Genomic DNA, 27,783 nt, shown 5'->3' on the forward strand with positions numbered 1-27,783 from the left:
GAAAGGTGAATGTGGATTATTTAATTGTTTAAAATGAAGATGTGTGTGAAATGTTTTGAATAGAAAAATGTCATGATTCTGCCATCATGTCTTTGTTTTTTCCTGGTCTTGTGGCAGGATCATGGCAGACCCATGTTTTGTGTACAAGTGCATGGCCAATTGTTTGGGCCATGTGCTTGTGTTGTCTCGTTATGTAACCCCGCCCCCTTGTTATCCTCGTCTTGTGATTATTGTCTAGTCAGTTTCACCTGTCCTTGTCATTAGTGTTCCTTATATAATCCCCATGTGTCTGCTGTCCTGTGCTGGTTCATTGTTTGATGTTACCTGTGAATACCTGTTGAGAGTCTTGTCTAGTAAGTGCCTTATCCTGATCCTGTTGTTAGTTTATTGTCAAGTTTGTCTAGTGTGTATCAAGTTTAGTCATCCCTTGTCAGTCTTGCCCTCGTTTTACCCCCTCGTGGGTTTTGTTTTCCCCTGTTTTTCTGTTGTAAATAAACCTTGTTTGAGTTCATACTGTCTGCGATTGGGTTCATCCTTCCACTTCATAACAAAAAATGCATAGCTTAAATATTCAACCATGTTGAATTTCAGCCCATAAATATGCAAGCCCTAAAAATACAATGCATAAAAATGAAAGCCCGGTTCTCTATTAGTGCAATTCAAAAAAAGTTTTTTTGTTTCATTTTACATAGTTTTCAGCATCCCTCCACCACCCCGTCTCCTCACACTCGCCTAGTTTGGGCCAAATTCTGAGCTCGGAGCCTTCTCCTCGGATAGCAGGCCAAATACGCATACTACTTTACTCTCTCTGATTATTTGTAAGTGTGAACTCGTGAGGTTGTAAATAGAGACATTTGATCGTTCTCCATATTGCAAAAACACATATACACTGGAATGTTTGCCAAATCTGTTTAGCCAAAATATTATTACAGTATCAACTGAGGGTGCTCTTGGTTCTACCCCTGTAGAACTGGGCATGCAATTATTATCAGAGCTAATGCTTCAGCATTTTTAAATTAGGGGCAGAGTAATAGTTTATAATGTTTCTGATATACCATAACATCAGCAAAAGTTAAAAAAGCACACTATTCGTAGGCTCTGACTAATAGTAAATTGTGTAACCAGTGCTGTTAGTAACTGGGAACATCAGTGTGGTTTTGCAGCGAGTTCCAGTTAAACCTCAATCTATGTAAAATCTTTGACCTAGCAGATAAGACCACAAGTTATTATTTAAAACCCTTCTTGCCTCTGTTTCTAAATCAATCACCCCGCTGGTTTACCAGAAACAGACTGATGGCAACAGCATCCGGTGCAAACCTGGGACATATGAATCAAATTTGACATAGAATTTCACAAACAATAGGATTTTTGTTCACTGCAGCACTATATCCAATAATAAAAAAAAAAAAGCAGAATATGTTTTAAATATAATAAATATATAAAATAATTTATAGATTATTATATAATATTATATAAGATATGTGGGTTTATTATTTTATTGGAAACACTCTCAATTACAACGTGGGATTTCATCATGAATAAACAGGTTCTAACAACTAAAGTGAATACATGCAAGAAATATAAAACAAAAAATTATCAGTTATGCCCTCACTAACAGGTTATTAATTTTAAGCCAAACAGGAATCTATCCGATGTTTCTTGTATTTTGTTGAAAGAATGAATCACAGAAGCGAGTCTGGGCCTCTATTATTGTGCACACGTCAGCTCATCCTCCGGCACCACTGTAAACATCTACAACAGGAGAAAGAGAGAAGAACGTGCGTCAGGTACCAGGAAACTTCATTCCCCAGAATGCATCTGTTAAACTACACCAAATGCACTGAATATGTGTGGGACTACATATTCTATATAAGTTATTTCTTATACTATTCGATATATAGTACAGGAAGACCAGAGTATTTGTATATTGGTATATTGTAGAGTTATTGTAGCTTCGCTCACCATTGTTATTCTATAGCATTATGTCCTGCTGCTCCTTAACATGAGAACTGCAAAAAAACAATGATCGTCACATCATTACTAACCAATATTTATCCTATTCTCAAAAATTTAAAGTAGCTACCCACAGTAACTAGCATTGGAAAATAAAGTTGATATTTCAGTTAGTTACAAATTGATGATTTTGGCAAAGCTGGGAGATTTATAGCACATATTTTGCAGAGTTACCTGCTACTATGCAGTTGTAAGCTATATTTTGTGTAACTTTGCTATAGTGCTTCTCAGGGCATGACATTAACCAACGCATTCTCATACTAGGGCGTCATTTACTGACACGTTTGACATTTCGTCTACATCCAACGCACATGGCACCCTTTAGCGTCAATATGACACGCACAGAGCTTTGTTCGGTTATGGTTGGGTTTAGGTCTGGGGTAGGGTTAGGGTTAGACCGCTAGGAGGCGCCTTCTGGCCCATATCTATCTGCGTCTCATATTGACGCTAAAGGGTGCCATGTGCGTTAGATGTAGACGATATGTCAAAAGCGTCAGTATATGACGCCTCAGCCTGTCACGGGTGATTGCAGGTAAACAGACGAAGATGGAGGAGGGTCCAACACGAGTTTAATATAAAATATCCACAAGGTTAACAGAAGGTAGCAACACACAGTAAATGTGAACGTGACCGGACAGAGAATGAACGTGAGGGTACAACTCAGGTACAACTCAAACTAAAAGTCCATGATAACTAAAAGTGGTTTTACAAAGTTACTAGCCACTCAGCATTTTCACTGGCCACAATATTGTGGATACCATGGGGAAAATGTCCATGTAGATATTATTTTATATTATGTCATAATTTGGCAGCAGGTATATTTATATTTGTATAGTTATATTTAACGCACGGATCCATTATACTGTTACACATGCGTTTTCTTTCTCAACTTTTTACGTTCACTTAAACTTAACTGACTGTGTTTACATGAATACTCGCCAAGACCGGCATTATTTTGTGTGTATTTGACTGTTTAACCGCAATAAGCAGCAAAAAAGAACTCAATTTAGTACTGAGAGGTGGCTTTATCTGCACAGACTTTGGGTGTGAGCACAACATCTGTGGGAATGAGTAAAATTATGCGCAATAAATGCTATACTATGCCGAAATTCAAGCCCTGTATTACCAATACCAACAATATTCACCCGGAGCAAATGAAACGAGTGAGTGAGGGGAGTTTGTGGGTTTGTGCACACTGCACGTTTGTGTGTCACTCGCTGTCGGAGAAATGAGAGAGAGAAAGCACAGCTCGTGCATCTATTAGGCAAAAAATTAGGATTAGAAGCGTTTCAGATAATTCAGTGATATATATCAAATAATCTAGATTTTCAAAAACACTTAATTGGACTTAGTTTATTATTTTTAGATGCCTTTTTGGTAACACTTTATTTCGATAGTCCACTTTAGACATTCTACTGACTATAAGTAACTCTGCAGCTACAGCACATGTCAACTAACTGTCATTAGAGTATTAGTAGACTGTCTGCTTAATATTTGCTAACACTTTATTTTGATCGTCCCCCCCAACAGATATTCTACTGGCTATAAGTAACTTGGAAACTACAAGTCAACTTATTCTCCTAACCCGAACCCTAACACCTAACCATAACCTAACAGTCTACTAACAGTCTACTATAGTCTACTAATACTCTAATGAGAGTTAGTTGACATGTAGTTGAAAAGTTACTTATAGTAAGTAGAATGTCTAAAGTGGACTATCAAAATAAAGTGGAACCGCCTTTTTAAAAGGCTAAAATAGAAAAATGTATATACAGTGCCTAAAGTGAACATGCCCATGCTAAAGTTGACTATAAAGAGGAATAAAAAAAATAATCTTTTGGAAATTGATCTTAATGGCTTAATTTTAATTAAAATGAGGAAAACTCCAACCTTTAAGGACGCCAATTTTCTTTGTGAATGAATAATGTATCGTAAATAAATAAATGTTCTTCCTTAAAATACAGGGTGCATAAGTCAGGACACCCCTATGTTAAATTCCCATAGAGGCAGGCAGATTTTTATTTTTAAAGGCCAGTTATTTCATGGATCCAGGATACTATGCATCCTGATAAAGTTCCCTTGGCCTCTAGAATTAAAATAGCCCCACATCATCACACACCCTTCACCATACCTAGAGATTGGCGTGGTTTTATTCCAGTTAGCCTAATAGCTGGTTTGATTTGCATTGAGAGATTATTTTATGGAAAGTACCCCATGCTAATCTCTATTCACTTATTCTAGGCACTGTATTATATGTAAAAATTCAACCCTCCAAAGTGGCAAGTAGGAGTGAATGCGTTAAATGCCACTGCTGAAATACACACGCATTTGGCGGGTGTTAATGTGAAGCCGTAGCCTGGGAAAACCCAGACCACTTCCGGCAAATTTAGATTTGCTCTGCAAGTGGGTCTGGCAAAGAGCCCATTGAAACCCATTTCCAATCCGTCGAAATTGCGGCGACAATCAGAAACGTTGGGGCGGGCTTTACACGATGACGACAGAGCAGCGACGGTGACGCAGATTTTGTACATTACAGAGATGGATGCCGCTATCGCGTCTGTTTCAAGCAATTTAAAATGGTCATTTACAAAAACGGCAAAAGTCGTCAGAAGCCATTGCTACATCTTCCTGAAAAACACAAACAGAGAATTGCTGAGAGTCTCAGATGTTTCTCCGTCGCTCTGATTGGTTTTAGATCTACCCAATTGCGCCCAGAGCCATATAAGCGACGTCCGTTGGTGACGCCCCTGTGGAAATGAATTGTCTATGGAGCTTTGCCAGACCCTAACTCAGTTACAACTGAGAGTGGTCTGGGTTTTCCCAGGCTAGTGAAGCCGTGGTGTGCCTTTAAAATTGGCATGAAACTTTGTGATACTCGTTTCTTTCATATTGTGAAATATATATTATTATGACGAGTTAATGAACAAGAAAAAACGTAGGGTGTGAGTTTGCAGTTGGTGGATCTCATGTGAGTGACGGGTTATTGTCCAGACCTCGCACTTGTAAACACGTCATCAGAGAAGAGAAGAGATGTCTCTGCTGGAGGGAGGGGAAGTTACTTTGATTAAGATTACACATTAATAAATAAATTAAAAATTAAAAATATGCACGGATAAATAATTTGTAATAAAAACTGCAATATTCCACAATTGTGAATTGTCAATTTTGATTTTATGGTGACTTTAGGAGGGTAAATGTTTATTGTTACATTAAAAAGATGGTATAAATGGTATAAAAAGATGGTTATTTTTCTTCGTAACTATTACATTTCCTAGGTTTTAGGTGTTGCTTGTGCATTCAACAAACTAATCTTTCAGTGCTTGTGAACAAACATGAGGTGTGAACTTGAGGTGTGTCCGGCAGCGTGTGGTAACTGTCGGAAGTCATTGGTGATGTGCTGTTTTCTGTTCTCTGCTCTCTGCCAGGCCACGGTTTTATTTTTAGCCCACACAACCGCTAACAGTCACTCTGGCCTCTTTGAGTTGAAGTGGCTACACATGTCAGAGACTCCCTGATAGGGATGTTAGACACACAAAGTCTACAACAATGTTTCGTCAGATTGTTTTACTCCCCCATCAATTAATTGCATTGTCAATTCATTTTTTTTTTGCATGTAACAATAGATTTTGATAGTTTCCGAGTTTAAAACAATATAAATAATAATTGTAATAATAATTGTTTAACTGTCATTTAAACCGGATGCTGAATGTCTTTCAAAGATCGTAGTGGTGAAAGAGCAAACCATTCCTGGAGGCATAGTGTGCATTCAAAAGGATTTACAGACACTTTAAAAAACAAGTTACAACATGACAGACATGCTTTTGCTGCACATCAGCTTTTCAGAGTTATTTAAGTTATCTTACAGAGTGTAACTGTTTGTCCATGGAGGACAACAACAATAATAATATATTTTATTTCACTTTATATTTTAATTTTGTACATAACATGTTTGTACTATGTTAAAAACAGTAAATACTATTCATATATTATTTATTTATAAATAATAAAAGTGTTGTCAAATCGATTAATCGTGATTAATCGCATTCTATAACACACACACACACACACACACACACACACACACACACACACACACACACACACACACACACACACACACACACACACACACACATAATATATATAAAAATAATAACATATATACATATATATTATTAAAAACAACTTTTATGTTAAATGAGATTAATTGCGATTATGTATTTCAATCTAAACCATTTTTTATTTACTGACCTGTGCACATCATCTTATTTAACTTTTTCTTCTTGGATGGTCACCTCTGGTAAAAGAGAAAAGCAAATTGACATCAACATATCTCTGTACACATCCAGTACTCACACCCACACATTATACATGCTTTTAAACAACTCAAATTAATCATAGTCAGCACAAAAAAAATGCTCGCTTGCCATTCCTTTCCCAGATAAACACCTTAAAGGATCAATGTCACTATAATCAGCGGAAAATGCAACTTGTAGCACATTAGCGTGTCAGGCAAAGAGCAAACGATCCTGTACTTACGTTTGACCTCCAGCCTACAGGCAACTGTAGCCTCACCAAGGGAATTCTTGGCCCTGCAAGTGTAGACGCCACCATCAAAGCTGGATGGTTTGCGGATTTCGAGCGAGCACACTCCCTGGTTGTTGATCTGCCTGTATTTGGGATCATCCCCTATGAGCATCTGATTCTTCAGCCACTCGATCTTAGGCTGCAGACAAAATACATGTCATTTCAACTGACATAGTCACAACACAGCAAACACATTTACGTTGTGGCAACATCTGTGGCACGTTGCATCTCTCTGCAGGTGCTCGTAACATTGTAACAACGTAGAATTGTAAGACGCGACAGGGCTGTAGCAACGTTGTTGCGCGACATTCAGCAACTGAGAGACGACGTTCTGACCATTTTTTTTTTTATGCTAGATATACCCAATTTAGCATGTTATGTTTTGATCGGATGTTAGATAATTTTATACTTTTTAAATATTGTTTATCCTTATTGTTATTTAATGGGTCTAACAGTAAATTAATTATAATCAACACCTGCAGGTGTACACTTTGAGGAGTAAAAATGGGAAGAATTTTTTTTAAAAACCCCTGAAAGAAACCCAGAAGGTTGTGTTACTTCAACTTTATTAAAATTGCAATCAAATTGCACTTCCAAAAGTCATACATAAAAAAAAAAAAAAAAAAAGTCATATAGGCTACACATTTCTTTTAAGTATAATAAATGAAGGCATATCAGAACTTTTAATGAACTAAACTGGGTTCTGTACATGGCAGACAGGGGAGCGTAGTCGAAAGCCGGGCGATAAAGAATCAGTCCAGGAAACAACAAATCCAGAGGAACAAAGAAACGAATGAGACTAAATAGCAGACAAATCAAAGGAAAAACTAAACAGGTGGGCAAGCGGTTTCAAACCTTTTTTTTTTCTCTGTGCGTATCCAAAAAAGGAAAAAAAAACATGAACATGCCACAATTACGCACTTAAAGGTGAACAATGCAGTTTTTTTACCTTAACTGAAGTCATTGGAATGGTTATATTACTTTTTTCGGGTTGAATGGTGGTCGTTTCGCACCCCACTATCGCATGTGAGCGTAAAAAACACACTTGCAACTTTGAGCCTGCGGGCCGCCGGACGCGGCGTCAGGAAGTATCGTGTGATATCAGTTCTCGCGATGTAAAGAACTGCTTTACAGCAAAAAGAAATCTGCTAAAATTCTGTCATCATTGCGCTCCCTCAAGCTGTTCGAACCCGAATGAAGAAGACGTTGTAAAAAATGTCCCATCTGCTTTGATGTCGTTGATCTACTAGCCTCTGGTATCTGAGAGACGACAACCAGTTTTTAGACAGATGACAGTGTTGTCAAATATCTATTCCAGAGCTGTAGGGGGAGCTCTAGAGAAACCTGCGAGCAAAAAGCGAGAATACAGCGAAAAAATTCCCGAAACTGCATAGCCCTGCTTTAAGGCGCTGCCTGTTCAATGAGTGCTGAAATGTCAATTACTCATCATTAAAGTAATTTTGGATTAATTAGGGCTTATAACTTTTGGCATAAAGTAAATAAATATTTGTCATACCTGACCAGAAGAACACTTTTCCTAACGGTAAGGATTAAAGAATATCTAAATACTAAAATAAATATAGCTAACGTTAGCATACATTAGTAATTTACTCAAGATCGCAAACACCATGAATTATCAGCTAACGTTAATCTGTCCCTTCAGTTAGACTGAACAAATTAATATCACATTAGAAAAGGAAGTTGTAGGCTGTGTTTGAATAACTACGTATCTTGTAGCTGAGGTAAATTAAACGCAATTAAACTTGCTCGATGATTAATGAGACAACACAATGAGCCCAACGGTCGGTTGAAATTTAAAAGACTGATTCACGCTTAAGAACAGTGACGATTACATATGTCGTCCAGTGGTTGTCCAGACACCCTAGGCACAACCTTAAGCAATGGCCCTGAACGGTTGTTCAATGTCAACATTGTGACAACGCTGTAACAACCTTCACCACACAACGTAGTTATTGCAACCTTTTGGCCATGTTGTTAAAACGTTGTTAGAAGGTCGGGTACGTTGTGCCAACGTTCTGTGTTTGCTGGGAACTAACATCAGCAAGTCATCCATCAAACTGGACCATTCCAAGTTTAACACAGTACCATTTAAACACTTGCAATTAAACACAATTTTAATAAGGTGTAATTAATACATGGATGAGAAACTGAGAGGCATTTAATAACCCACAGTAATGCTGTGAACTGGTGTAACTGAAGCTATATAACGCAACTCCAGTGCTAATGCTTCCCTAGCCTCATTAATTTTATCCCTCACACACACTTAGAGGTGTCATGGTCCTTATATAAAATGTCACACGTCTCAGTACCTGAATTTCTGCCCACTTGGTTCATCAGCTGCACTGCATTGGTCAAAGTCACAGAGGCATTTCAGCATTCTGTTAGCACGTACTGTAGCATTATGGTGCTAACTTATGTCCCACTGCTTCATGTGTAATTTTCCAGAAAAGAGAAACATAGAGCTCCTCTGGGATCTAATACCTTTGGTTCCACACACAGATTGTGTCCACAAGATGCTACATTTTTCCAGACATCAAGCTAGCACAGAATGGCTAATGCAGAGGTGTTTTAGGGAAGATTGAAATGAGGTCTTAATTAACATACACTCCTTCATGAATTAAACATGCTAATGTTTAACTCCAGTGAAAACTTGTCTAAAATCACTTTGAGCAGTTTGATTTTAGAAGTTGAACTCTAGTTGATCCTCATTCAGGCTAATGCGAAAGCTTTACAGGAAATAATGAATGCGTTACAGTAGCCAAACTGTAGCTATAACTATGTTAGCTATGCTTTTGAGGACAATGGTTAGCAGATATAGTAATGCACAACAGATCGTAGCTGGGATCTTGCCAATCGGACATCTGATTATTCTGTGCTGGTCTTATATTTTCAAAAAAAATGTAGCATCTGTTCTTCAAAGACTGTGCTGTTTAGTCAACTTGCTGACTTTCACAAACTGGCATCTGGACAATGAACATCATTCCTTGGCCTTACGAAAACAATTTTCAATGGGAGGAATAAGCTAACATAGCAATCCTGTTGAGGAAGCAATTACCATGTAGCTCCACTGGGCCAAATAGTTCAGAGCAAGTACATCCAGCACATAATCTTTCTTTCTCCAATGTTTAGTTACTGTACATTTTCACACTGTCACCAACTCTTGTGTCCAAGACGTATCCTGATTTTGTAGCACCAAAGTGGAAAAAGTAAGTTTAACCGTGTCAAATGTTCCGGATAAACATGATGGATAGGCACAGTTTCCACAATGATGGTGGAAAATAATCTTTGGCATCCTTATATGAAGTACAGCATGATGTTCTCTAGTGGCTTTGACGGTTTTAGGTTTCCAACTTCATCCAAAAACCCTGAGACACCATGGAACTGGTTTGGTGCCAAATATAAATTGAGCCAGATCATGAAAATCTGGAGCAAGGGTTTTTGAATGTCACAGTCTTTATATAAAATGCACTAATCCCTAACTATGTGATATTCTCTTCCCTTCTAACAACGAGAAACTTGTTCTTGCATTTGTAACATTTAGACTTTACTATTGCAATAGAGTTTGCTGGGTTACCAAAGAGCTCAAATAAACACTTACAAAGAGTTCAGAATGCAGCTGCAGGAAGGCTATCTTGCTCTAAAATGAGAAATCACTTACACTTACTATTCTTTAAATGTCTTCATGGTACTTCATGAATCAATATAGTACCTTTCTAATATGTTGAATAAATATACTCCAGCAAGACAGCTCAGAACGTCCAATAGTACCTTGTTGGTTGTACCAAAAACACGGCTGAAAAATGGCAAGTCAGCCCTTAGTCATTTTAGTCCCAAGCTATGGAACTCTCTTCCTGAGTAATTGAACTGACAACCTGAGCAATTGACTGTCTGCACTGTCTGCACTTAAAATGTCTCTCAAAACACATTTGATCACTAGGGTCTTTCCTTGATTTACTTTTTTTTTTCTTTTTTCTTCTTCTGTAAAGCACTTTGTGAACACTGTTTTTAAAAAGTGCTATATAAATAAAGCTTTACTTAGTAAAGTATACTCTGGAACAGAGTTTATTGCTTGGAGCATGTTGTAAATACAATACCAATCCTATCGAGGAAGCCATAACTGTGTTCTTGAACATGTTATGTCCTATCATGTCTTTGAAGGTTTTACATTTCTAAATCCAACATGCCCAAGACACCCTTGACATCTCTGGAACTTTGTTAGCACAAAATAGACAGCAGGCCGCATCACTGCAAGCTTTAATGAACAATAATTTTTGAGTGTCCTAGAAGACTACCTCATCAGAATTTGCATTCAGCCCAGTTTTTGCATCCATCTCAGCTGTTCTCGAAACTTGATTCTATGTCCCCCTCCTTGGGAATGACAAGCTAACATAGTCCCCACATGAGTGTTTACCAGCTGGCTTTAGTGGTCAGCAGGAAAGACCAACATCACTTTGCTTTTTGTGCCTTATGACTACAGCTATGGGTATAATTAAGCTATTTATTGAACTTGAACCCAAGGACGTTTGGATATGTTGATACCACCGTTGGATTATTAACAACTGTTGTTTGAATTACAACGATACTCTTTCAGAAGTATATTTGTAGCGACTCATCAGCTAATTCCTGGCTCCAAACCTTTAGCTACTAGTTGGTACGTTGTCCACAATATAAAATGTAAAAGGAGGGCATGGAGGACTATACCAAATCAGCAGAAGAGAGATCATCCATACCTTTGGACTGCCTCGGACTGCACACAGTAGTTTAGTGTTGTAGCCCACAGTGGCAGCTCTGTCGTTGAGGAGAGCTGTGAACTTGGGAGCCTCACTGAAATCGTGCTCCTTGTACTCTGGTGGTTTGTAGACAATACCTACAGGACAGGGGACAACAACCTCAGCCGGGACTGACAGTTGTCAGGAGGGTATAGCTGTTACATGAAATTAGGACTATGGATGTGCAAAACTACAGGTTTTAAAATCCATTAGTTGGTGGGTTCCTAGTCGGGTTCCAATCGGACACGTTCCATAGAAGGGCTGCAATGCAAGTTGCAAAAGCAAAATATGTCAGTCTGAATGTTGGCGGTAGCACCTATGGATGTAAGACATGGGTGTCCAATCCTGCTCCTGGAGGGCCAACATCTGGCTGGAAGTTTCTAGTGATCCTTAAGACCTTGGCTGTATCCAAAATCATTCCTCTACCCTTATTCACTATTCCCTACATTGCACCACTGATACAATCCATTTGAATTGAGTGAATGAAATTGAGTGAGCAAATTCAGAAACTGAGAGCAAGACACTGGAATTCATCCGCCTTGATTATTAGAGCATGTGCATTTTTTTAGCAACTAGCTTTTAATTGTACATTGGTTGAATACTCATTATAGAGGTGCATTGTGGGATTGAATGAGTGAACTTGATAATGTCCATTATGGTTTCGGACATCATTGCAAATGGCAGTCCCTTCTTATAGCGCACTTTATGGTAATACTTTATTTAGTCCACTTTAGACAATCTATTGACAATAAGTAACTTTGCAACTTAATGTCAACAACCAGTCATTAGAGTATAAGTAGACGTTCTGCTTAATATCTGCTAATATATTATACTATTTTATTATATTTGATGGTCCCCCAACAGACATTCAACTGACTATAAGTAACTTTGCAAGTATACTGTATATCAACTTATTCTACTAACCCTAACCTAACAGGAGATGATTTCGGACACTCTTTGATTAGCTGGTAAAGGTGTATTAATTAGGGCTGGAGCTAAACTCTGATGGAAGGTGGCCCTCCAGGAGCAGGACTGGACCACCTTGATTTGAGGCTGTAGTCTCTAATACAGCTCTTTGTGGGCCACTGTCCTGAAGAGTTTGGCTCCAACCAGCTTTCTAACTCACCTACTGTACCTGGAAGTTTCTAGGGAAGAATTGCCCCCTATACCCTTAAATAAGCCACTATTTGAGGGGACAGCCTTTTGTAGTGGTGTCTGAAACCATAGTGGCACGGGTGCACTCATTCAATCTCATAATGCACCACAACAACAAGTGTACAACTGATCTAGGCTCAACGGCTAGAGAATACCCAAAATGTACTGTGAAAGTTGTCAAATTAATTATCGCATCTGACCAGATCATCCATCCATCCATTTTCCAAACCGCTGGCCTAATGTGGCTACAGCATAATATCATAAAGAAATAAAACATTTTTTATTCATTATTATATTTGTTTAATCAAGGTTTATAAATGCTAGTTCCAGATAATTTTTTTCATTACTACTGGAGCTGCCAGTTTGCAAAGTTTCAAATGATTATTCAACAGCAAGCACAAAATATGCAGAAGTGGCAGCCCTTCCTGGCTCACTCAGTGTTGGAATTCACTCACACGTTTTCATTCACTCCTTCAAGTGGACTATTAGTGGAGTGATGTAGGGAATTGTGAAGAGTGTATAGGGGGTGATTTCGAACACAGTTTAGTAATCCTGAAAACCTTGATTAGATCAGATGGGTTTAATTAGGGTTGGAGCTAATCTGCAGGTTAGAGACCACTGATTTAAGGGGAAAAGAGGTTGATTGCCTGATGAGTATGCTAACTGTATAACAGCTGTATAAGGCATTGCAAGCTGCTAGCATGGTAATTAAAGCACTAAACATATCAAAAACATATCATCATCATTGTTTTCATAAACATCAAAATTAAAAAAAGAGAAATTTAGGTAAATTATTTGACCTCACTAATCAGCTAGAAGTTTCTTGGTCGAAAAAGTCGAAAAGTTGACCACTGTAACACCTCCCTAATTGTTATGATAATATATATTATATAATTTATATGCAACAAAGATAGCATAGAATGTGCTAACCTTAAAGCCTTGTGCTTGCAAAAAGCTTTTGGCTCAGGATAGAAGGTTACAACAGGCTGGAAGTTAGGAAACGTCACCAGCTCAGTGTCAGCTACTTCAGGATGTAACAGCTACTTATTAAGAGAGATGACTGATGCATGTTGCTAAATTATTGTCAGTTTTGCAGCACTGCAGCGTAATCCATTTTATTATGTAGACCCCATGTAGCACTGATGTGAGGAATGATAACTGTCGCACTCAAAGCAGAGCCAAGTCTTATCTCCACACAGTGAGAATACTTAGTATGTACAGTTAATTTAGTAGAAGTTATTAATATCAATTATATCAATAAGTCAGTTTATTTGTAAGCTGTTTGCATCCTGCCGTACAAAATATAATGTGAGGTTGTGTGCAATTAATGACCTTTTAAAAAAAAATTGTGGAAACCGTGAACATTTTTTTCTTGATTTTTTTGACGGATAGAATTATCAAAAGAACAGCTTTTATTTGAAATATTAATATTTTGTAACATTATTAAATAGTCTTTAATGTCACTTTTGATCAATTTAATGCATCCTTGCTAAATACAAGTATTACTACTATACATTTAAAACATAAATCTTACTCACCTCAAACTTTTGAACAGTGTTGTATTTATATAGCTGTACTGCACACAAACACACACACCTGTGACTATACATAATTTTAATTATATTAATGTGCAAATTTTTTTATGTTGCATGACAACCACAAACAGCCTGCAGTTATGATGAATGGATTTAATTACTTAGTGGAAGAATTGTTTATTGTGATTGTTGTATTTATTTCTGTCATGGCAACTCTCCTTGTGTTTGGCATAGTAATGGATATGACAGTGTTGATATACTTGGTCTTGGCTGAAAGTACAGGACTTGCTACTGCCAATATATACATGGTAAGCAAATAAGACATGCAGCTGCTGTACAATATAGCATACATGAAATACCCACAGTATATCTATACAGGTGGAGCTGGGGAAGGTGGAGGGTTTCTGAAAGTGCACTGCAACTGCTACAGCAAATGCTGACCAAATATTAAAGGTTGAGCAGCGAGCTCATTGGCTACTGATACAGCAGGAACCAAACTGCTGTTTCCTAGAGAACGATGTGGTTGCAAGCAGATTGAGTTAAGGACTATCAGCCTGCACCATCTAGAGTTTCATGGCATATCTTTGCATTTATTGAACATGGGTGTATTGTATTCTGCTGCTGCCAGCAATAAGCCACTCAAGGCTATATATTAGTAATTTTACCTCAGTCAAGCCATGCAATACATTAATATTTTTTTTTCATTTAGTTTTCTTCAGAAACCAAGTTAACTTTACCTAATAGGAGAAGTTGGAAGTGCCATAAAACAACAACGTTGTGACCTCACCTGTTTTCTGAATATGAGCAGCAGCTTTTGTTACAGCAGCAGTCTCACTCTTTCCAACCTTGTTTTCTGCAAAAACTCTGAAGGTGTATACATTTCCCATCACAAGGTCAGTGACTGTGGCGTTCAGCCTGTGGAAGTGCTCGAGAACCGTGAACCAATCCTGGAAAAAAAAAACAGTAATACACTTAGTATGAAAGGACATTATAGACTATCACTAAATTGAGCACAAGCCAGGGAAATATTTCCCTGTGGGTTACATCCAATAAATAAATCGTAAACAAAGTGATTTGCATTACAGTGTTAAATATCTTTGGCTTTGGCAAAGGTGCTCTTAGATGAAGTGTTTTTGCACCGTACAGTATGTTCTCTAGACATCTTGTATTCACATCAAGCTAGCTGTTTAGTATCATGATTCACATCATCATGACAGTCAGAGTTATGAGATGTCAACATTGAGCTCTCTCTCTATCTGTCAGCACTTTACACATTCCCAACCGGATGATCTCCCGCCAAGAAGTCATCTGACCCATGCGTTAGACACCCAGATACAAGCTTATAGATAGACGCGTCATGTCCATATACAGAGTCTCAAGACTCTTCGTTTAGATTTACAGACTTGACAGGAGGCTAAATTAAGCCTTGCTTAAGTATGACGACATACATATCACTTTAAAAAATAAATAAACATGTTTTGAGGAGCATTCAATGCTCGCAGTCAGTTATCACTGTGGTAAGTGGATGTGGTTTAGGCTATCAGAGCAAACACACATCATGCCTGAAGTTGCTAATACATATTTTCAAAATGTTGACAGTCAACTTCAGCAGGTCATACTCAGTATTACGGTATATGAGCATTTTCTATGCATTCCTGCAATCAAAATAAATAAATAAATAAATTCTCCTGTTTCTAATAAGGAGAAACTCATACAGTAACTGGGTTTCAAATAAAATGTGAAATACAGTTAAATATTACGCTGTTAAATTTACTCGTTTCCTTCCTGGGGAAATCTTTTGCTCTCACAGTAAATTATTGATCGAGTGGATTCCTATTGAAATGAATAGATTTCACCCACAAAAAAAACGGTCTAACAATAGTAAATGTGGCTGCATCTTTAGGTTAGGGAATTATACTGTATTTGTTATCTGAATAAATATCTAAAATAATTATTTATTTATTTATGTTATTTTATTTATTTTAGGGTTTCACACAAAATGTGGGGCCATAGGAGAAGTGTGTGTAAGGCTGGGCCACGGACTCGGACTTATGCTGCTTCTGATTGTCCAGTGCTGAGTTCTGCATTCTCACAAACCCTCTCTTTATAAGTTAACTTAAAAAACAGTGTAGACATTATGTAGGCTAAAGAAGAGATTCATTGTGCACTCAGCTTCATTGATTAGCGGCGCTTTGTGTGATCGCAATGAATTGAGATGAGTGAAAGCTTTTTAGTTATTATAAAAGAAATGCTTTTTGCATGCTTTCTTGGCGATATTATCCATTCAGAATTTGAAGAAAACTTTTTGCAGCATTAGATAAAGCAATGGTTATTTATTATTCGAACTGCCATGTCAAATCACGCATACAGTTTGTTTTTCTGTTCTAATTATAGTAGTTTGTGAACATAGCCACTTTAATAAAAAATCATTCATCAAGAGCGTTTATGCTGGGATGTGTTGATTATTTATTTTCATGACATTCTACTTTAAATGTGTTTTTAAGGAGGAAGCGCGTCTAGCCTTAGTTGGTTCCCCCTCCGTCTATGTGTGCGGCACTGTTATATAGTTTATTTTTGGTAATTAAAATATTTTCAATATAACATAAGTTATACTGCAATATATTTGTATATGATGAATTGTGTATCAATTAAATTGTAAATATATCAAAATGACCTCTGATGTGGGACAGGCCAGATCTGCAGGACTGCAGACATCTCATGTGATTAAAACTAGCTATTCATATTATGTTAATTTAATGTTAGATAACATAGTTTATTTCACGAGTTCCTTTGCCCATATAAAAGCGATAGAGCAAAGCGCGGAGCAGTAAGCAAGAGCGTCCGAACAGTAGCTGAGCAGGAAGTGTGGTTCTACAAGCATAATAGAAATATGCTTCTACAAGCATATTTGGCTTGCTGTCCGCAGTGGAGGGGCTCACGGAAGCAGCTTCAACTCGAGCTTAGATATTCCCCCCAGTGGGACTACTAGCTTAGATGATGAGTATGGTAGCAAGATGCCTAAATTATGTTGGTGGAGTTGGGGAGGTGGAGGGATCCCAAAACAGCTGATGCCAGAGCAAGGTGATCGAGCGGCTGCTTATATGCTCCGGCAGTTAAAGGGATAGTTCACTTTGAAATTAATTTTTGATATGTTTTAGCTTACCTCAAGGGCATCCAAGATGTAGGTGTCTTTGTTTCCACAGTATTTTCAATTTTGATATTTTTAGGTCAAACCGTTGTTGTCTGACAGTCATATCATGCAGGTCTATGGGGTCCACCTCAAAGAGCATGCACAGAGAAGTCAAAATTAAACATGACTTAATGACTCGTAAATGTAAGTACACATTGATGGCCTAAGACACGAAACGAGCGGTTTGTGTGAGAAAACGAACAGTATTTATGTCGTTTTTACCTCTTGTAATCACAGTCACGTCCAAGTACTCTGAGGGCGCCGGCGCTTCCTTCTGTGTGACGTGTACGCAGACTGGTGCATAGATATATATACACTATATGTCGCATTAAAGACATTCGTTCCAATGAACTGCCGTAGCCAAGGCGACATCTAGTGTATACATCTATGCACCAGTCTGCGCACACGTCACACACCAGGATGCGCTCGCGCCCTCAGATCACTTTGGACTTGGCTGTGTTACAAGAGGTAAAAACGATATAAATACTATTCGTTTTCTCACACAAACCGCTCGTTTCGTGTCTTAGGCCATCAATGTGTACTTAGATTTACGAGTCATTAAGTCATGTTTAATTTGGACTTCTCTGTGCATGCTCTTTGAGGTGGACCCCATAGACCTGCATGATATGACTGACAGACAACTACGGTTTGACCTAAAAAAATCAAAATTGAAAATACTGTGGAAACAAAGACACCTACATCTTCGATGCCTCTGAGGTAAGCTAAAACATATCAAAAATGTATTTCAAAGTGAACTATCCCTTTAATTGGAGGATTAGATGGGTTACGATGTGAACTTCACTAAAGTGCAATTTTCTCACCCCTAATAACATTGCTCCTTTGATAAAGGAAGTGTTCCTTTTGCGTTACTCTATTAATGTGCCAATAATGAGTTACTTACTCCAGTTTTCTTGTCAGCCTTCTGAATGGTGTATCCAGTGATCTCAGTGTTGCCATTGTCTTTGGGAGAGGTCCATTCCAAAGCTGCATTGAAGCCCCAAGAGTCGACTAGCTTGACAGATGCAGGAGGACCAGGCAGAGCTACACACAACCATTAAAAATGATTTAGCCTCAGTATGGATCATTTTACACTGTGAGGTCTTACTCCGTAAACAGAGGTGTCAAGGAATGGACTAAGAATGAAAATGCAAGGGGAACAGAAATAGCCAAGGTCCAAGAAGAGCTCTAGATCATAGCATGTCTCACCGACTATCTGAATTATGAGGGTAGCCTTGTCCTCGAAGCTGTCGATCTTCACGGTCATCTCATAGCTGCCAGAGTCGTCTCGCTCAGCCTTGCGGATAAACAGGATGCTATCCTTGTCGCTGTTGCGGATATTTATCTTCTTTGTATCCAAAGGCTGGCCATCCTTGGTCCAAGATATCACAGGTTTTGGTTTGCCCTGCAAAACAGAGAATTATCAAACATATTAGAGCATAAAATAAGCACGGCTCTGTTTGACTTATATACATATACAACTCTGAACTTACACAGAATGGGATAACAAGATTGATCTTTTCGCCAACATGCTTGACGTGTCTTGACCTCAGGGCACGGGGCATGCGGATCTTGGGTCGATCTGGAAAACAACAACAACAAAAAACACAAGAGCAAATTTAGATGTATTTATTATTTATTTGGGGGATCATATTTAGATTAAAACAGTCTTATATGAGCTGGTTTGGTTGGCTTGTATTTTCAATAAAATAAACAAAACAAAATTGAATAATTAAATTAAATTAAATTGGTCTTATTATGAAATGCATAGTGTTAAATTACACAAACTGACTTTCCTAAATTTGACAAATGGCAATAGATATAGTATGTTTTAAACATATTGAATGCTTACACAATTATTTCCTGTAGTTCAAACGGTAGAGCGTTGGCGCTTGCAACACCAAGGTCACGGGTTCGATTCCCAGGGAAAGCAAGAACTGATAAGAATGTAAATGTGTACCTTGAAATGCACTGTAAGTCGCTTTGGATAAACGCGTCTGCCAAATGCATGAACGTAATGTAAATGTATTTAAATGTGTTAATGATTAACTTCGTTTCGACAGGTTTATTCTTGCTATACTGTATATTGGATAGAGCACATGTCACTGTGTCTTAGGTCACTGGAATGCATCCAGAAATAGATCTATGCCAGACCGTCTGCAGGTCAACAGCCTTCATATTACAGGCCAGTCTCATCCTCATTACTAGTTGCTCTGTTTCTACTCTACGTTTCGTTAATGTGAAGGAATGATGTTAAAAACAAACAAAACAAGAAAATGTAAACTAAATTAATAATTGAAACAAGGATGTCTGTTGGTGAAACTTTTGACTTTCTCCCTCTATACCAGTTGTTCCCAAACCCAACATCCATCTGCGTACCCCTCTCTTCCACTTAGACTGCAGTCACATCTTTTCCATTTGCCCCCTTAAATTGATTTTCAGGTGCTTTTTTTAAAGCTTTTTTTACTTTATAAAGGCAGAGTTTTTCTAACACTATTAAAGGACAAACTGCATCTAGATGTATTTACACACTGTTTAATGCTGCTCAGATGAGACTTGAATGCAATTATGGCATAAATAATGTTAAGAGAATGTTTTAAATAAAAAAAGTTCAATAGAGAAATATGAAGTGATACTTTTACATATTAAACTAAAACCACCAGTAGGTGGTTGTAAGTCACTGTCTTAATAAGTGAGTCATAAGGTGCTTCTCATGTCTTTTTTTTGCATCCTCGCTTCCTTTCCTCTCCTCCTTTTCTTGTGTCTTAGCTCCACCCCCTTAGGATGCGAGGGAAGTATACGTCTGTGCATCCTCGCTCATGACTCCTCAGGAAGCTTCCTCACTCCTCGTTCCTTGTCTCCTCTCAGGGCAATGCGAGAATTGAGATGTCCTTTAAGATGGCTGAGTACGATCGGTTTCCGGGTCACGGGCTGGAGGACGGAGGAGCGAGGGAATGAGGAGTGAGGAGGCTTCCAGAGGATCGACGAGTGAGGATGCACAGGTGTATCCTGTGCAGAAGTCTTTCTTGTCGAGAAACCTGACTCGCGTATAAATTCATGTATTTATGAATGGGTCATTGAATCATTGACTCTCACGATTTGCTCAAAGCTGCAGATTCGTTCACTAACGAAACACTGCTGTGTTGCCGGGAAACGGACAACAGTTCTGCTGTGCTTACTTCATTGAAAAAAGAGCAAACAATACTGACAATACGGCGTTTAAAATGTACCTAATATTACCTTTTTGTCTGTTGAACTGTTGTATTAATTCAATGTCACATTGGCAATTGTGCGGATATTCGGGAAAAATGCATTCTTGCTCGTACAAATATCAACATTAAAAACAAGAACTAACACTTGTCAAAGAGTTTGAGTCTTAAATCAACATCTATGCACACAGTCTCTGTCTATGTGTTCTTCATGCTAGTAAGTGCTAAAACCCCACTATTAGAAAGGTACTTTGTCGAAAACAGCACTAATGTACTAATGTTACGGTACTAAATTTTTTCAGTTTTTACCCGCGTTTCGCCTGTCCAATACATGCTCAGTTTTAATGTTATTTTAAGGTAGAATTAAATGAACAGCAAAACCTTCAAAAACAATTTTGTTCAGGCATTCAATCTATCACCTCACATACCCCAGTTTTGTGAACCACTGCTCTAGACAACCATGTGCCATACCAGGACCTTTGACCTCTCTGATCAAAATCTCTATTAGCTGTCCTCTCCGAGCACATGTGTTACCATTAGGGTACAGCCTCCCAAATCTATCCCACCAGACCTCTAATCCTTACTTCCCAGGACTCCAAAGTTCAATCATTATTACAGGAAACAATTGACGTCTGTGGAGCGACACACATTGCTGAGCTGATATGCTGACATAATGCTTGATTTGGGTGGCACTGTGGGACGGCACAGTTGGCTTTGAAGGTTCACATTCAGCTCACCTACGGCTTACTTTACCATACCTGACCTAATTTCTCAAATGCCTGTGCTTGTACGTGTGAAAAACCTAATCCTGCTTCTTCGATCCCTTTTTGCAGTCCGTGTTCGGATATGTAATCCTGTGTGATGTCTTGAATGGCTGCCACACACCACAACATTCACCGGCTAAACCCAAATGGATGGACAGATCGTTCCCGTTTGGTTCTCCAAGCCAACATGCCTCCATATCTCTTTTTGGTCAGGCTTGTTTGACCTATTAACAACATGAGTTGATTTCAGAATCGTATGTGGGTATTTGATTAAGGCGATGTATTTTACAAAACAAATAACAGTTCAAAACGCACAGAGTTAAGCCAAAACATAACAGCCACTAGCTGGCCATGTCAACATGGAAAGCCAGATTTGTAAAACTCTTACTGCCCCCCTCGACCGTGAACATTTGTCTCAGTTGTCCTCTCTTATCAGCGACCCTGGCTATTTCTGATGTCTGATTCGATATAATTGATATCTAATTCTCTGAGCAATTCCACATTTCATGAATAAAAGGGAAACACTTTATACTACTATCTACTTTAGACATTCTACTAACTATAATTAACTTTGCAGCTAAATGCCAACTAACTGTCATTAGAGGATTAGTAGACTGTCTGCTTAATATCTGCTAACACTTTATTTTGTTGGTCCCCTAACAGACATCTGAATATAAGTAACTTGGCAACTACAAGTCAACTTATTCTCCTAACCCGAACCCTAACACCTAACCCTAACCTAACAGTCTACTAACAGTCTACTAATACTCTAATGAGAGTTAGTTGACATATAGTTGAAAAGTTACTTATGGTTAGTGGAATGTCTAAAGTGGACTATCGAAATAAAGTGTAACCAATAAAAGTAACAAATAAAATAATAAATCTGTTCAATATTAACGTTTTTTTCTTACTGTGTGCAGGGTTGCCAGGTCTGCGCAACCAAACTAGTCCAATGGCCAATCAAAAAATAACCCCAAAATATCCAAATGCAGTTTTCATAATGCAATTTGAAGGTTAGAGTGCCAAAATTGTACGTTCCGGGAGGTTGGGAATCAACCAGGAGGAAAAAGAAATCAACACATGACAACAACTTAAAAGTAGCCCAATTCCATGGGAAAACCACAGACTATCCAACACTTAACAGTGAGTCTTTAGTAAATCCTGACAGTATTTTTCTTTTAACGCCAAAAGGGGGTTTCCACTGACGCAGACTGATGGTAAATCTGGCCCAATGATTCAAGGTCAAGCTCCACCAATGAAAGCGGTCAAGTGCAATTGGCAAAGAACCAAGCCCTGAATATAAACACTGCACCAGCAATGAAAGCAGTTCATACAATCCTTTAGCTAGATAAAAATTCTTATAAATATACACCATTATGCAAGTACTACACTCCATTTAGGAGGATAATCTACAGTATGCGTTTAGCTCAGATTGCACTGACAGCCCTAGGTCTTTATGTTTGTAATTTAAATGCTAATGAAAGCTCTTGTCGGCGCAATCCAATGGGATTTATATACCCACAGCTGTTGAATCCATTGAGGGCAAGAGAGGTAGCTAAAAGCTGAGGCAGTGCACTTACACCAGCTCCTCTCACTGTAGGGAAACACACACTGTCATCTGAGCTTCGGCAGTAAGCCACATGAGCCAGGGCTCAGAGAATACACTGAAAAAGTATAACACTATGAAGTAATTAGTGTTTGAAGTAATCAGACTCTGTGAAGTAACCAGAGATGATTCGTCACTTTCATCTGTCCCCTACACATGTGGGTCTTTTCAGCGATGCGTAGACACTCACCCATAATCTCACGGACGGGGACGGGCTGCGGCAGGGCGACGGGCTCGCTACGGCCTCCGGCATTCATGGCCACGACGCGGATGTTAAGTAGGTCTCCGGTTGTCAGGCCGCTGATGACAAACCGGTTGGACGTGGTGAGTTCGGTATTGGCAGCCACCCATTCAGCAGCTGTAGAGTGTAAACATGGAGGGATGATATATAACTTCATAAAATTTCACAAAAGAAAACATTAAATAATGTATTAAAAACTTAAGCTTAATATAAAATTGGGGTAGATTTAACGGCAGTTTGACATGGACAACTTTTGGAAAGTTTGGATGATATTCCATGTACAACTAAAACAATCGTTTTTAAAAGTACAATCATAAACGTTTTAGCATTTTAATTCATTTTAAATTTACTTAAGAATTGGTCGCACCACAGGACCTTGAGAAATCAACTTGTGAAGGCAAGAAGGCGATTAAATATTAAACATTGCATTCTCTAAGTTTTGATTATACATTCATAAACAAAAAATAAAAAATAAAAAAAATATTGATGTTATGCGTCAACTACCCAGTATGAATTTCCAAACACACTAGCAGTGATGTCAGTATAGATCCACAAATCTAAATGTGGGATGTGCAGATACGGTGACAGTTGGTTGAAAGCATCCCTTCCTAATAGGGAGACTTACAGGGGCGAGCTATAAATCAGTCTGTGGTGACATTTTAAAGACAGGTGCTATAGCAGACTGTCATAGAACTCACTTTTCTTGTGACATCTGATAGTTCTACATGGTTCAATTTCAAGATGAAGGCATGATGATTGAAACACTATCCCTAATCTAAAGAGCTTATAAGCAATACTGAGAGGATATACACACATCCTTCCTTGCAGTATTCTACAATGTATCCATCCAGTCCAGAGCCAATGTTCTCCGGGGATCTCCACTTAAGAGTGACTGAGGTATCATTGATATCATCCAAGCTGAGGTTCTGAGGGGCACTGGCGGGCACTGCACATTCATTAGAGACATAAAAACAATCAATTCATAGAAGAAAACACATTCACTTTTATAGAGATGAATGGATGGATTAGGTGGATGAATTTGATGGATAAATGGGTGGATGGATGAATTTGGTAGATTAACTGTTTGAATGGATGGAAGGATGAATGGATTTAATTGATTAATTAGGCCTATTGATTTCATGGTTGAATGGGTGGATGGATGGATGGATGAATGGATGGATGGATGGATGAATGAATGAATGAATGGATGGATGGATGGATGGGTGGATGGATGGATGGATGGATGGATGGATGGATGGATGGATGGATTGGGTGGATTGATAGATTGGGTAGATGGATTAAGTGGATTGATGGATTGGGTGGATGGATTGAATGGATTTATTGGGTGGATGTATGGATTGGGAGGATGGTTAGGTTGGATAAATGGGCAGATGGATTGGATTGATTAACTGGATGGATGGGGTTGATTGTATAAATGGATGAATGGATAGATTGATTGATTGATTGATTGGGTGGGTGGATGGAAGGATGGATGGGGTCCATTGGATAGATGGATGTATGGATGAATGGATGGATGGATGGATGGATGGATGGATGGATGGATGGGGTCCATTGGATATATGGATGGATGGGGTGAATGGGTGGATAGGTGGACTGATGGATTGATGGATGGATGGATTGGGTGAATGGATGGATAGGTGGACTGATGGATCGATGGAGGGATGGATTGGGTGAATGGATGGATAGGTGGACTGATGAATTGATGGATGGATGGATGGATGGATGGATGGATGGATTGGGTGAATGGATGGATAGGTGGACTGATGGATGGATGGATTGGGTGAATGGATGGATAGGTGGACTGATGGATTGATGGATGGATGGATTGGGTGAATGGATGGATAGGTGGACTGATGGATGGATGGATTGGGTGAAAGGATGGGATTAGGTGTATTGATGGATGGATTGGGTGAATGGATGGATAGGTGGACTGATGGATGGATGGATTGGGTGAATGGATGGATTAGGTGTATTGATGGATGGATTGGGTGGATCAATTCGGATAGATTCGTTGTATTGATGGATGGATGGATGGATGGATTACCTGCTGGAGGAGGTGGTGTTGGTGGTTTAGGTGGCTCTTCTACAGGTGCAGCTTCAGCAGGAGCAGCTGCTGATCAAATATGCAGGATTATTCGGATTCAGAGTTATAATTATTCAAATGTGTCATGGATATTACTGCCTAGATGTCGATAAAATGATAACACAAAATATTTGAGACTGAATGAGCCTTGTGCATTGCCATTTTCTAAAGGGTGCAAGTCAAAATACAGTGTCTGGATCCAAACTGAAATTGAACAGTTAAAAATGATAACAAAAGCAGAATTATTTACCCTCAGCTGGAGCATTAGTGGAGGGAGCAGCTTCATCAGCAGGGCCTAATAGCAAATCATTAGACTTCCATTAGAGCAGTGCTACTCACGAGAGATCGCTAGATACCGTTTTGAATAAACTGTTTTTTTTCGTATTTTTTTTCGTAATGGTAGTTTAGCGTCATGGAGCAACAGTTGCAGGAATAGCACCTTCTTCTGCAACAGAAACTTCAGCAGATAAATATACTTATATATTGCCCTCATGAAGCAGTCACAGCAACTGATGTTTAAGAAAACTCAGGGGAAAAGCCATGCCATATCAGCATGTAGTGACACACGCTCTCCCACCACAAGCTAATCTTGATTTGACCACACACATGGTTGATGATTAGTAGTTTTTGCACTCAGCACAGCAGGCCAGTTTACTGAAGACTTAACAACAGGTGAGGGGAACCAGTTTTGACCAGATGTGGGTTAACGCCATTTAAAATTTGAAAGCTGAAAATGAAACATGATTTGAACATTGAGATGCTTATATAATGCTATTTCCAATGCAAAAGCGAAGTAAATTTGACAGGGCAGTAATAACCAGCAGTGGTTTTGTTATAGCTTTACCTTATACCCTATGTCCCATCTTAAGGGGCAGCAGTCTAACCCTGAGCAGCAGGGGTCGAGTCTAGCGTTACATGTTAAATAAATGTAAGAATATATTAGGTACATGTTAGTGGATAGGTCATAAATTAGAATGCTTCTGTAATACAAAGTCCAGTGGTCGACAGGTACTACTGTACATGTTTATAAGGGACCTCTAGGGTTAGACACACATCAGGGAAATTTCTACATCATGTAGATAATAATTCGAATATTTAGATATGTGACAGTTCAGACTTTCGGCAGCTCAGGTTGGATTCTCTTAAAATACATTCTCTTTTTAAATCTCCTGCATGAACATTGGAAGTTTAAGTTTATAAAAGTCACGATTGTAAAGCCAACACCCAAGAAGTTATCTTCCAGCAGTTTGTGGATGTTCAGAATGACAATTCCATTTTCCTAAATCAATAAGGGGACATATTTTAATCATTCTAACCTTCCCAAAACATCAGAGTTTTACTACAGTAACTTTAGTAACTTGGTATTAGCCGCCACTGTCGATAGATAAATAAATAATTAACGTCAAAATTGAATATTTATTTTATTAAATTATATTTTAAATGTATATTTATTATAATGTCATACAGTAGCAGCAATCACTGTAGTAGGCCAACAATGATGTTATGGCAAACTATTAAGTAAATTTAGAGAAGAACATCGTCAGGTTCCCAGTGAAGTGAGTGGAAGTAGTGCATGTTGTTCAGTAGGGGGCATGAGTGAGTCCTCGAAATTACAGATGATACATTCATTCTTTAATTGCAAGACAGCTGACAGACGTCGATGACACAGTAGGCAATTATAAACTTTGCGTGAGTGTCAATTTTACAGTATGACTGTTAGTATTACTAAAATAATCTGAAGAATTCATCTTTTAAATGAGATGTCGTTATTACGGTTAGGCACACTTATAAACCGAGTACCTTCAGGAGCAGGTGCCTCTGCAGCGGGGGCAGGTTCAGCCGCTGCCTCTTCAGCCGGAGCTTCTACCGCCGCTGCTTCAGTCGGGACAGTCTCGGGCACAGGAGGCACCTCAGCCGGGACAGTCTCGGGCACAGGCTCTGCCGGCTTCTCCTCTTTTGCAGCAGCCTTCTTGGCTGACTTCTTTATAGGCGCTGGTTTGGCTGGCATGATGCTTGGGAGAAACTCAACAGGACAGCCGGTCTTTGAAATGGCAATGTCTTTTGGGACGTTCAATTTATACCACCTCTGAGTATGAACCTTCGGGACTCCTCCTCTTCTTTAAATAGCCCCCAGTACACAGATAAATCTGTTCTTATCAACTAACCCTAAACTGGTCTCACCTCATTAAAGTTATTCATAGTAATTGGTTGACTCAGTATCATGTAGCTTTCGTGCCTAGCGTCCAATTATTTCTCACTCTTGTTTTACTTGACCATTCTCATTTTTAATATTTGATGTCTTGAATTTGATCCTACTTCTTGACATTTGGCACCCTCGTTTGTCTAAAAGAGTAACTGCAACGTGCGGTCCATACAGCAGTTACAAAATTAAGACGGTAGAGGGAGACAAACCTCAACAAGCAGAACACAAATCTTTGACTTGAAAAGTTGTGGGTAACACTTAGACTGTTCCTTCATTAATGAACAACTACACAGGAACAAATGAGTAACGCACTATTAACATTCTGATTAACAAATTAGAAAGTAATAGCGCTCAGTTGAATGTGGTAGTTCACTATAATTGGTTAACTA

At 38.7% G+C, this 27,783-nt stretch overlaps 1 protein-coding gene across 8 annotated transcripts; it reads right to left on the reverse strand.

Annotated features, from left to right (window-relative positions):
* Positions 1 to 1,477: 1,477 nt before the first annotated feature.
* mybpha (myosin binding protein Ha) lies at positions 1,478 to 27,323 on the reverse strand. Of its 8 annotated transcripts, none has more exons than XM_079588320.1 (14): positions 26,992 to 27,279; positions 25,442 to 25,486; positions 25,153 to 25,218; positions 23,902 to 24,033; positions 23,037 to 23,204; positions 18,761 to 18,849; positions 18,477 to 18,672; positions 18,172 to 18,311; positions 14,868 to 15,027; positions 11,352 to 11,488; positions 6,553 to 6,739; positions 6,265 to 6,310; positions 1,963 to 2,009; positions 1,478 to 1,752 (listed from the first exon to the last, which is right to left on the reverse strand). In XM_079588320.1, exons 1-12 carry the CDS (start codon positions 27,197 to 27,199, stop codon positions 6,279 to 6,281), a joined length of 1,560 nt encoding a protein of 519 aa, XP_079444446.1. In that variant the 5' UTR covers positions 27,200 to 27,279; the 3' UTR covers positions 1,478 to 1,752; positions 1,963 to 2,009; positions 6,265 to 6,278. The 8 variants fall into 8 exon arrangements, with proteins under 8 accessions (XP_079444446.1, XP_079444445.1, XP_079444444.1 ...); XM_079588319.1 differs by having other exon boundaries at positions 25,153 to 25,221; XM_079588318.1 differs by having other exon boundaries at positions 11,352 to 11,521; positions 26,992 to 27,235.
* Positions 27,324 to 27,783: the final 460 nt, after the last annotated feature.

Source organism: Phoxinus phoxinus, assembly GCF_949152265.1.
Source record: "Phoxinus phoxinus genome assembly, chromosome: 18".
In the NCBI taxonomy this organism is placed as follows: domain Eukaryota; kingdom Metazoa; phylum Chordata; class Actinopteri; order Cypriniformes; family Leuciscidae; genus Phoxinus; species Phoxinus phoxinus.